General features: G+C 49.5%; 1 protein-coding gene across 15 annotated transcripts in view; it reads right to left on the reverse strand.

The window, feature by feature from the left end:
• Positions 1–12,529, reverse strand: part of rasal2 (RAS protein activator like 2) — a 551,722-nt gene that overhangs the window by 309,116 nt on the left and 230,077 nt on the right. For 13 of the 15 annotated variants that reach the window (XM_038795089.1, XM_038795092.1, XM_038795097.1 and 10 more), the window contains exon 3: positions 10,446–10,572. In XM_038795089.1, coding sequence (XP_038651017.1) covers positions 10,446–10,572 — 127 coding nt within the window. The remainder of the gene's footprint in view (positions 1–10,445; positions 10,573–12,529) is intronic. The other 2 variants (XM_038795091.1, XM_038795082.1) reach the window with 1 other exon arrangement.

Raw genomic sequence — 12,529 nt, forward strand, 5'->3', positions numbered from 1 at the left:
GCCCTCAAGCCTGGACGCCTGGAACTCGACCCGCAGGATGCAGAGGGTAAAGAAATCTTCTCCCACTGGATCCAGTGCTTCAAGGCCTACCTGGCAGAATCGAGCACAGCCGAAACGACAGAGGATCAGAAGCTAAGTCTACTGCACGCGAGGGTGAGCCACAGAATCTCTACGCAACTAAACTCAGCCAGGTCATATACTGCGGCGCTAGCAGTTCTCGATAAAATGTTTGTAAGGCCCATTAATGAAGTTTACACTCGCCATGTGTTCACGACTCGCCGCCAGCGGCCTACGGAATCACTCGCCGAATTCCTAAGGGAACTTAATAATTTGTCCAATGACTGTAATTACCAAGGGGTTACCGCGGCTGAACACAGGGAATTGGCGGTACACAATGTTTTTGTAGCAGGCCTCAGGTCTAACTATTGTGCGCCAACGACTGCTGGAAAAGGGGGCCCAGGACTTAGAAACGACTGTGGAAGTTGCTACCACGATGGAGGTCTCCTTCCGCAGCCTTAACTCATTCCCCGCGGACCCCGCGACCCAATCATGGGCCCCCGACCAGCGACTCGCCCAGGCCTGTGCGACGCGGCCGCCCAGCCACCATGCTGCCCCAGCCAGCCACTATGCTTTTCCAGCTAGACACTATGCTGCTCCAGCCTGCCATTTCTGCGGCCAGAACCAGCACCCTCGGCAGCACTGCCCGGCCCGCAACGTGACCTGCAGCAGCTGCGGGCGAAAAGGCCATTACGCAAGAGTGTGCCTCGCAAAAAGGGCCCCAGCTTCTAACTCCCCAGCGACTCGCGGTAATCACTCCCTTCACTCGCAGGCCCGCGGGGCCCGAAACGCTGCGGCCTATGCCCCGACTCCGCCCCCTCCAGCCACGTGCGATCCATGGGGGCCGCCATATTGGAAAACATCCACCACGCGGCCGGCCACGTGCGACTCATGGGGACCGCCATCTGGGACGCCATCTTCCTCGCAGCCCGCCACATGCGATCCACGGGCCCGATCAGCATCTCCGCGCTTGGACAATTCTGCGGAGGAATTCGAATTCGACTATGAACTCAGAGGGCAGTCATCACGGGGCCACTCCAGCACAGCTGATCGAGCCGCCGACTACCCGCAACTCAGCACGGTCACCCTGGACCAATCACGACCAAAGAATCTATGAAACTCGATGGCAGAGGTCCATATCAACGGGTACAAAACGCCATGCCTCTTCGACTCCGGGAGCACGGAGAGCTTCATACATCCAGACCTGGTAAGACGCTGTTCGCTCCCCGTTTTCCCCACGCAGCAAACTATCTCGCTCGCTTCAGGCTCCCACTCGGTCCAGATCTAGGGGCGCACCGCCGCGACACTCACAATTGAGGCGCTAGTTACTCGAAATTCAAACTCTACGTTTTGCCCGAACTCTGCGCGCCACTCTTATTAGGCCTAGACTTCCAATGCAACCTCAAGAGCCTCACCCTCAGCTTCGGAGGGTCCCTGCCCCCACTCACGATCTGCAGCCTCGCTACGCTGCGAATTCCCCCCCCCCTCCTCTCTTTGCCAATCTCACTAAGGACTGTAAACCCGTAGCCACTCGTAGCAGACGGTATAGCCTGCAGGATAGGGTATTTGTCAGAGCAGAGGTCCGAAGGCTACTCAGTGAGGGGGTTATAGAGGCCAGCAATAGTCCCTGGAGAGCTCAGGTGGTGGTCGTTAAGACCGGGGAAGAATTCCGTATGGTGGTCGACTACAGTCAGACTATAAATAGATTTACGCTCCTCGACGCGTATCCGCTCCCCAGGATTGTAGACATGGTAAACCAGATGGCCCAGTACCGGCTCTTTTCCACGGTGGATCTGAAGTCTGCATACCACCAGCTCCCAATCCGCCCGGAGGACCGCCACTACACGGCATTCGAGGCCGATGGCCACCTCTTCCATTTCCACCGGGTCCCTTTCGGCATCACTAATGGGGTCTCGGTGTTCCAACGAGCAATGGACCGAATGGTGGACCAGTACGGGCTGCGGGCCACGTTTCCGTACTTGGACAATGTCACCATCTGCGGATATGGCCAGCAGGACCACGACGCCAACCTCCACCGTTTTCTCCAGACAGCACAGAAACTGAATCTCACATACAAGGAGAAATGCGTTTTCCGCACATCCAGACTAGCCATCCTTGGCTATGTCGTGGAAAACGGAGTCCTGGGCCCCGACCCAGACCGTATGCACCCCCTCTTAGAACTCCCTCCCCCTCATTGTCCCAAGGCCCTCAAACGGTGCTTGGGATTTTTTTTCCTACTACGTTCAGTGGGTCCCTCAATATGCGGACAAAACCCGCCCACTCTTGAGGACCACACGATTTCCCCTGTCAGCCGAGGCACGCCAGGCCTTCGACGGCATCAAGGAGGACATCGCCAAAGCGGCCATGCGGGCGGTGGATGAATCCACCCCATTTCAGGTACAGACCGATGCCTCAGAGGTAGCTCTTGCAGCTACGTTAAATCAGGCAGGGAGACCAGTCGCATTTTTCTCCCGTACCCTCTCCGCTTCAGAACTCCGACACTCTTCAGTCGAGAAAGAAGCACAAGCCATTGTGGAGGCTATCCGTTACTGGAGGCACTACCTCGCAGGTAGGAGGTTCACCTCATCACCGACCAAAGATCGGTTGCCTTCATGTTCGACAACTCGCAAAGGGGCAAAATAAAAACGACAAAATTCTGAGGTGGAGGATCGAACTCTCCACCTACAATTACGATATCAAATATCGACCCGGGAAGCTCAACGAGCCTCCGGATGCCCTATCCCGTGGTACATGCGCCAGCACGCAGATCAACCGATTAAAAGTCATCCACAATGCCATCCGGGGGTCACCCGGCTCGCCCACTACATCAGGGCCCGAAACCTGCCTTTCTCCAACGAGGAGGTAAAAGCGGTCACCAGGGACTGCCCGATCTGTGCAGAGTGCAAACCGCACTTCTATAGACCAGACAGGGCCCACCTGGTCAAGGCTTCTAGGCCCTTTCAACGCCTCGTGATTGATTTCAAAGGGCCACTCCCCTCAACTAACAAGAATGTTTACATCTTAAACGTCGTAGACGAGTTCTCCCGTATCTCATTCGCTATCCCGTGCCCCGTCATGACCTCCCACACAGTCATTAGGGCCCTACATAGCATCTTCACCCTGTTTGGTTTCCCCAGCTACGTACACAGCGACCGGGGTTCGTCCTTCATGAGCGACTAGCTGCGTCAGTACCTGCTCGACAAGGGCATTGCCTCGAGCAGGACTACCAGCTACAACCCCTGGGGGAACGGGGCAGGTGGAAAGGGAGAACATGACGGTCTGGAAGACCGTCCTACTGACCCTCCGGTCTAGAAAGCTCCAAGTCTCCCAGTGGCAGGAAGACCTCCCAGACGCGCTCCACACTATTAGGTCCCTTTTGTGCATGGCGACCAACCAGACCCCTCACGAGAGGCTCTTCACTTTTTCCTGGGCACTACCACGGGGGTCTCACTTCCGGCATGGCTGAGGACGCCGGGCCCTGTACTTCTGAGGAAACACGTCAGGGCGCACAAAAGCGACCCCCTTGTTGAGAAGGTGCGTCTGCTCCACTCCAACCCCCAGTACGCATTCGTCGAGTTCCCTGACGGCCGTCAGGACACAGTATCCCTCCGGGATCTGGCACCCGCCGGATCCAGCGCCCCCTCTACCCCCACAGAAGGACCTCTCACCCTACACCCCACGCTGCCGCCCCCTTGCGCTCCCGAGCCCACGAGCTTGCTCCACCAGTCCCGCGCCGACCAGCCCCCAGTCAAACCAGGTGACTATGAAGCTCGGATACAACCCTCCCTGGAGTCCGCCATCGTACCCCAGCACACTACACCCATCCAGCCACCGCAAGAGGCTGCAACCCTGGTGCTCCCCAGATCTCAGCGGACAATTCGACCACCGGACAGACTGACATCATAGACTAGACCACCACCCCCGCCGGACTTGATTTTTTTTTTTTTTTGCAGGGGGTGAATGTAATATAGATGTATATATGTTAATTCACACTGTCTTTGTAAGCACAGTAGCGCTATCCTACCACTGGGGGGAGTAGAGCTGGGAGCACTCAGGAACTTGTACTCGGCTCCATCCTTGGCTCCTCCCACAACTCCTCCCCCTAGTGCAACTGTATAAATACCCGTGTCCAGAGTCAGCCTGAGTTCACTACGAGTTCATCGACAGGTAACAGGCTGGCTCTGAAGTTAGTCGATTAAAGCCTAGATTCACATCGGAAACACGTGTCTGGTGAATTGATGGTCCCATCAATTTAATCGACTAAAGAACAGTAAAGATCGATTATGGAATCGGCCCTCAAGCCTGGACGCCTGGAACTCGACCCGCAGGATGCAGAGGGTAAAGAAATCTTCTCCCACTGGATCCGGTGCTTCAAGGCCTACCATGGTCCCATCACAACCGTCCAGCAGCATTTCATAACGTGCAAATGCAGTCATATAGATTATTTGACTAACCTGTCAGAAGATTGTGGAACAAATTTCAACCATTTCACATTGTTAAATGTGGCTCAATGGTAGCACTGTTACCTCTGTGTCACACTCCAGAGACTTGAGCACAACTAGGTTGACATTTCAGTGGAATTCTGAGGCAACGGTGCACCATCAGATGATGCATAAAACTAAGATGCCCTCAAGTGTATGCAAAAGAGCCCATGACACTCTGCGTGGGTTTTCTCCGGGTGCTCCGGTTTCCTCCCACTTAATAATAATAATCTTTATTGTCCCAAGTAGGCTTACATTAACACTGCAATGAAGCTACTGTGAAAAGTCCCTGGTCGCCACATTCCAGCGCCTGTTCAGGTACACAGAGGGAGAATTCAGAACGTCCATTTCACCTGACAGCACATCTTTCGGGACTTGTGGGAGGAAACAGGAGCACCAGGTGGAAACCCACGTAGATGCAGGGAGAAAGTACAGACTCCATACAGACAGTGACAGGAATCGAACCTGGGACCCTGGCGCTGTGAAGCAACAGTGCTAACTCTATGCTACTGTGCCACCCGTAAAGTCTAAATATGTGCAGGTTAGGTGGATTGGCCATGCTAATTCATCCCTCAGGGTGGGATTGCAGCATAGGGCTGGTCATTGGGCCTGGATAGGGTCAGTGCCAACTCGATGGGACGAATGGCCTCCTTCTGCACTGTAGGGATTCTATGATTCTATATCCGTAGAAGGGCAATGTAACAATGGTTACATTGCATTGCTGACTGTTTGGGATCCTGATGTACACAATTTAGTTGTGGCAACTTGGCCAGCATTTTAAGTTGGGGGCAGCTTCAAGGCTGGCTCCCATTTGTGATAACCACCTATTGAGCCGGCATGGCTGGCTGCCACATTTTGTGCAGGGAGGGAGAAAGGGCTGGAGAGACTGGGGGATTTATTTTTGATGGGGCAGTTTTCCAGCTTCGAGGAGAAATTTGAGCAGTTAGGCTCGAACATGTTTAGATACCTCCATGTGCGGAGTTTTGTTAAGAGTTTGTTTTCAGCTTTCCCGGTGGTCCAGCCACCTTGCTTATTGGAGCAAATTCTCTCCTGTTCGGGGTCAGAGGACGGCAGTATGTCCGGCACGTATGCGTGGATAGCGGGGGAAGAGTTGATTTTGGTGGAAGGGATGAAAGCGAAATGGGTGAAGGAATTGGGACCAATACTGGAAGAGGGGGCATGAAATCATAGAATCATCGAATCCCTACAGTGCAGAATGAGGCTATGTGGCCCATTGAGTCTGCACCGACCTTAACTAGGCCCACACCCCCGTAACCCCACCATCCTTTTGGACACTAAGGGGCAATTTAGCGTGGCCGATCCACCTAACCTGCACATCTTTGGATTGTGGGAGGAAACCAGAGCACCCAGAGGAAACCCACACAGACACGGGGAGAACGTGCAAATTCCATGCAGTAACCCAAGGCTGGAATTGAACCCGGGTCCCTGGCGCTGCGAGGCAGCAGTGCTAATCACTGTGCCACAGTGCACTGCAGAGGGTGATTGCTACTTCATCTTGTGTGAGACTGAGCCCGATTCAGTCAAAGGTAGTTTTTCGAACGCACCACATGAAGGCAAGATGAGCGTCTTTTTGAAGGGGTGGAGGATAGGTGCGAGCACTGTTCAAGGAGACCTGCACACCACACATGCATGTTCTGGTCCTGTTCTAAGGTAGGTTTTTAGAAGTCCTTTTTTATATCATGTCAGTGATCCTAAATATTAAGCTAGAACCCTTCCCTCGACAGGTATTTATGGGGTTTTGGATGTACCAGAGCTGCAGACGGGTGCTGGGTAGCTGCCTTGGCCTTCGCCTCGGGAGGCAGATTCTATTGGGCAGGCGATTGGAAACACCGCTGAGTGCTTTGGTTTGGCTAGGGGGAATTGATAGAATTTTTGCACCTCGAAGTTCAAATACACCGTGAGGGGGTCAATTGAAGGGTACAATCGGAGGCGGCAGTCGTTTATATTGTATTTCAGAGAATTGGTCAATATGAGCTGTTGAATGGGATGGGTAGTTGTGTGGTTTTCTGGCTTTTTCGGTTTTGTTTTTGTTGTTTTTTAGTACGTTGTGGGGTTAGCAGTTTATTAAATGTATTTGTTATGTTAGTAATTTTGACTAAAATGTTAAAAACTTAATTGAAACATTTTCAACAAAAATAAAGAATCACAGCCAATAATAGCATCTGAATTGGGTTGACATACCAATGCACTTTTCAAAGAAAAGTCAGCAAACCAAGCCTACTTACATGTGCCTAATGGTGAGGCTGCAGGCCTTTCTTGGGCAAGATTTTAAATGGGGGTAAGGAAACATTCATCTACTCATACTGAAATTCTGCATGGAGAACTGGAATACCAAACATGTGCACTCCAGCCAGCAAGTCAGAAGGAAGTCAGCTCTTGCAACATGATAAGTCAAAATAATGGAAGTGATATGTCAAACAGACTGATACAAAGAGGATTTAAGAATTTTTCGAGCTCAAATTAAATTCAAAAACTACCTTCAACAGAAAATTTCCATTAAGTTTAAGCACTATTCAGTTATCATGTCTCATCAAATCAGACTTGAATTTCCAGCGCCTGCCAATGAAAGCATTGCCACCTCCACTACCATATAGACGAAGAACTTCTTGGTAAGGAACAGTAAAGGCTCAGGGAGATGGTTCATAGCTTCAAGAAGTTTAACTGAAACACCAAAAATCTAAGGGGGTTGAACAAGATTGTCAAATCCTTTTCAGTGCCTTCTGATCACTCCATTTTTCTCACTCTAGCCTTCAGGTGGCAGTGGTTAGTACTGCTGCCTCACAGCACCAGGAACCCAGGTTCAATTCTAGCCTTGGGTGACCATGTGGAGTTTGCACGTTCTCCCTGTGTCTGCGTGGGCTTCCTCCAGGTGCTCTGGTTTCCTCCCACAGCCAAAGATGTGCATGCTAAGTGGATTGGCCATGTTAAATTGTCTCTTAGGTTTGGTGGGGTTACAAGGATGGGGAGTGGGCCTAGGTAGGGTGCTTCTTCAGAGGGTCGGTGCTGGCTCGATGGGTTGTACTGGAGGGATTCTATGATTTTAAACCTGTCAGCTTCCTTTCAACCCACTGGTAATGGCAAAACCTTTCACTGCCTCAGTCCTACATACACCAATATCACATGAGCCAATGCATTCATCATTGAGCTGTCTGGGGAGTTTTACTGAAAACACTCCAAAAGACAGCTGGAAGATGATGAGGGATCCAGGTCTCCAGAGGGAACAGGAGTTAATATATTTTCACCATTTTTATGGCATAACCTTTATTGTTGAAAGTTTCCTGGAGGCCCAAATGTTAACTATACAGGACAGTCTACTCCTAATTAATCAGCTAAGTAGAGTTCTGTGACCAGTCTTCAAGTGAAGTATTTTAATTCAGTCAGAACTCCTCCACGATGAAATACTGCAGTATAAGGGGAAGAAAACCTAATACTTGGAATAGAATAACTACATTGGAAACTTCCACCATAACCTGGTCACCCATGTCAAGACAATCTAGGGCTATGGGGGCAGAGTACTGGATTGACACTAACTGGATGGCTCAACAGAAAGATGGCATGAGCTCAATTGGTTGAAATGCCTCCTGCTGTCCCATAATGTTTCCATTTGAAGGACAAAAGGACATAGCAGTCTAATAGTATTACAATTTGATTGTGTCAAGTTACTTGATTGTTGGAATTCTGATCAGCAAAGTAGAATTTGGAATTACCAAGACCAAATGTTAATATTTGTCGATAACAATGTTGCTAGCTCAGAGCTATGTCCACTTGAGGCTGAGGAATTCCTTGATTCTGTACATTATTGCAACAAGGATCCATATAACTTAGCATGAAAGGTAGGTACAGGTATTTTCCAACAATTGACAAGAAGCTGAGGAGTTTAAATCCTCAAAAAAATGAATATAAACAGAGCTTTAATCAATTTTATCAATTATTTAAAAGCAAACTTGAAGCAACTTCCATGTCACTTTGTGGTACAAAATAATTCACATCAATTACATGTGGGTTAGCTACATAACATATAATTCCTTTTGGACAAATCAATATTAAATTTGGAATAGGACCTTCTTTGTTGGCACAAGATGTGATCTGAATATTATACCCAACAATATTAATGCAGTGCATTCCCAATCATGCTAACAGAGAGGTGGCAAACAAAGGCAATGCAATTTCTTGCAGTGAAGAGGAACTGGAGCAAGATGGCAATCTCTAAATTTCCAGAATGCCATCAGTAACATTACAGAGCAGCAGTCATAGTCCTCATTGTAGATGACCTGCCAATCTCTCACCAGACTCTATGGCAAGGCATGGGGCCATTTTTGTTTGAATCTTGTTCCCAGACATCTCAAGTTTCACTCACTTCAAATGAAACTGCTGCACTCTGGTTTGAAAATGCCATCACTTTGATATATCTCATGACTAAAAATAAACACAGCATCAGTGCTTCAATTTAATTTATTTTTTCTAACTAATAAATCACACCACAATTATCATCTTGTGGATTCCCACAGCCATCATTCCAAAAAAGGATAATGTAGAGAACTGTATGACTGTCAGTGCAATGTGTTCACCTGAAAATTTCCCTCATCCTAACAAAGCAATGTGACACCTGTAGAGCCAGCTGCAGGAGTAGTTACATGACACTCGGTTGCAAAAATAAAACTTTCTAGAAGGCACTGGCAAAGAAAGTCACGTCCATTCCTAGCTGGGTTCAAAACAATAAATTATCACATGGTCATCTTCCGTTTAATTGGAGAAAATATTATTATTAGGGAGACAAGAGCCTGAAGAAAATAGTTCAGCCTCTAGATCAGGCATTGTCAAAGTCAGGGGCGCGGGTGCAGCACGGTGGCGCAGTGGGTTAGCCCTGCTGCCTCACGGCGCCGAGGTCCCAGGTTCGATCCCGGCTCTAGGTCACTGTCCGTGTGGAGTTTGCACATTCTCCCTGTGTCTGTGTGGGTTTCACCCCCACAACCCAAAAGATGTGCAGGGTAGGTGGATTGGCCACGCTAAATTGGAAAAAATGAATTGAGTCCTCTAAAAAAAAAATTATAAATAAATAAATAAATAAATAAGTCGGGGGCGTGACCGACGGGTGGGTCCCAGGCGGTGTCAAGAGGGTCGCGGAGCCGCCGTTGCGGCACTTCTGATCGCGCAAATCCGCACGCAACAGCCACAGCAGCCGGCTTTTAATAACGCCGGCTGCAAGCGGCCTTCAAATTGGCCACGAACATATTTTTAAAATGTGGCCACATTCACCGCTCATAGGCGTGCATGCGCAGAGTTTTGCACATGTGTACCAATGAGCGGGCACGCATGCGCAATGCGGCCGCATTTTTTTTTATACAGTCGCAGCATTATTTACAAGTTCGGGGGAGTTTTCATTTGATAAATTTTATAGGGAAAAAATGCAGAAACTGAAAATATTTTCATCCTCTAGAAATTGGAGGTTCATGTAAACATTGCAAGGTCAGAGAAAATGGTGGGTCGCGCAGATCAGCCAGCGTGGGCCACGAATGTCGGCCGGTGTGGGCCGCGAAGGTCGGCCGGGTTGGGTCCCGAAGGTTAGCCGGGTTGGTAAAAATGGGTCCCCAGAAAAAAAAGTTTGAAAAACACCGCTCTCTAGATTGTCCAATTGTACTGAATTTCGGTTTCAAGAAAAAACATTCAGTTCCCAGATTTAGATTAGTTCTCAAACCCACCAGGAGGTGGCAGTCGCAGCTGAAATGTTGGAAGGTCAGTTGTCTCTTGCAGCTTACTCTGCATTTCACATAATCAACCACAAGAGGGGACCAAAAGGTAGGCACTCCAGCAGTCAGGCTGTGAATATAATTCGCAAAGACCCCGTCAATCAGCACACCCCAAACATTGCAATCTAGTTTAACTCACCCAGCTTACTGCTTCCATCCTGCTGATAGTCTGGGAACTGTCCCTCAGATGGAACACTGACTGTGCGCCGCAACATTCGTCCTTTTGAGGACTCCATCTGCTGGTCCTGCAACATGTCAACATTCACCTGTGTGAAAACGAGAATGTTTCAACTCCAACAACATCAAGAAAAAATTCACAACAGATCTGTGATTATTAGAAACTTGAGTCACATTTTTTGCATTGAAGCTTCCCAACAGGAGAGAAAAATGTGTTTAAACTGCGACAACCCAAGTTGCAAGAATACTCCAGAATTGAATCGCCTTACAAAAGGACCCAGCATGTGCAACCCGTGTATAGTGTATGTTCAAATACTGAAAACCTGAAATTGGAGGGCTCAGACCTATCACATCCCCTCCATAAAGCAAAACTTATTTGCTTTCACATTTTGTCAGCTCTTCTGACTTTGATTAGCCACAGCCTTGAACAGATTCACATTGAGATTTTAAGCAGTGAAATTCTTAACCACAAAGGTGGGTCTTACAGTGACTGCCCTCACCCATCTCTCCTATTGGGGGCGATTCTACAAAATGGCGGCCAAGTGTTCGTGCCATCGTGAACGCTGTCGCGTTGCACGACGGTGCGAAACGGGCACAGGGATGACCGATTCTGTCCTCCACAGGGGGCCAGAACGGCGCTGGAGCGGTTCATGCCGCTCCAGCCTCCCTTCCTGGCGCCAAATGGGCGCCGCGCCAACCTGCGCATGCGCAGTTGGGCCACGCCAACCTGCGCATGCGCGGGGAGTTCTTCAGCGCGCCTGCCCCGACTCAGTGTTCAGGGGCCGGCCACGCAGGAAATTAGGCCCGTGGGGGGGTGGCTCGCCGATCGGTGGGCCCCAATCGCGGGCCAGACCCCATCGGAGGCCCCCCTGGTGAAGGATCGCTTTTCCCCGCCCCACAGGCCACCCCCCGACGCTTCGTGCAGAGTTCCCGCCGGCAGAGACCAGGCGTGAGCGGGGCTGGCGGGACTCTCTCGCCTCTGCGTGGCCACTCGGTCCATCCAGGCCAGAGAATCGGTGGCCCCTCCGATTCCAGCAGTCTGTGGCCGGCACCGAGTCAAACGCGCCGCCGCAAATGCCGCCGATTCTCCGCATCTCGGAGAATCGTGTGCCGGCGTCGGGATGTCATGGCGCGGTTGCAGCGATTCTCCGGCTCGCCGCGGGGCTCGGAGAATCGCCCCCATTATCTCCACACTTATAATACAATATATTTAAAACCATTAGAAAAGCACTGACAAAACAGAACAAGATAAAGGGACACCAAAAGTTATTACAATTTGGTTACTTTTCAGCAGCATGCAGGAGTGAAATAATTTTCCATGAGCGAACTCCTCTGCACAGTTTGGTAATTGTCAAATCGATCATGTAGGACATTTACTCAATTCTTCATTGAACCATAAAAGCTTACAGCTTGGACAAAGACGAATATAATAAAGTCTGTGCAGGCATCTATTCCCATATAATTGTACCTAAACAGCCACATATGCTTGTGTCCTTCATGCCTGCACAGGTGAATGTGTCAGTATTTGTCCAACTAATGTTTTATTTTCATCTAAAATACTTTTGCATCATCCTAATATGATTTAAGTCCTTGTGATTCTCTTTAAAACACAGAGCAACAACCCTGCATCCACTCAACTGCAGCAAAACCAGCAATTACTGCAGGCTTGTTTTATTGCAAAATTAACACATTGGTTTCCTTGGAATGAATCCCTACCATGGGTATGTTATCCCAGTCATTCAAACAAATGTTGAAAGTGGTAACAGCAGACAACCAGGTGAGTATCACAGTAATGATATCATATTATCCCGACATTGCAAGAGGCCATTCGGCCCATCGAATGTGCACCGACTCTTTGAAAGACCACCCTCCCTAAGCTCACTTCACCACCCTATCCCCGTAATCCCACATAATCTTCACATCCCTGGACACTAAGGGTCAATTTATCATTTAGTGTAGCTGAACAGGTGCCAGAATGTGGCGACTAGGGGCTTTTCACAGTAACTTCATTGCAGTATTAATGTAAGCCTACTTGTGACAATAAGG

Source organism: Scyliorhinus canicula, chromosome 4 (genome assembly GCF_902713615.1).
Source record: "Scyliorhinus canicula chromosome 4, sScyCan1.1, whole genome shotgun sequence".
In the NCBI taxonomy this organism is placed as follows: domain Eukaryota; kingdom Metazoa; phylum Chordata; class Chondrichthyes; order Carcharhiniformes; family Scyliorhinidae; genus Scyliorhinus; species Scyliorhinus canicula.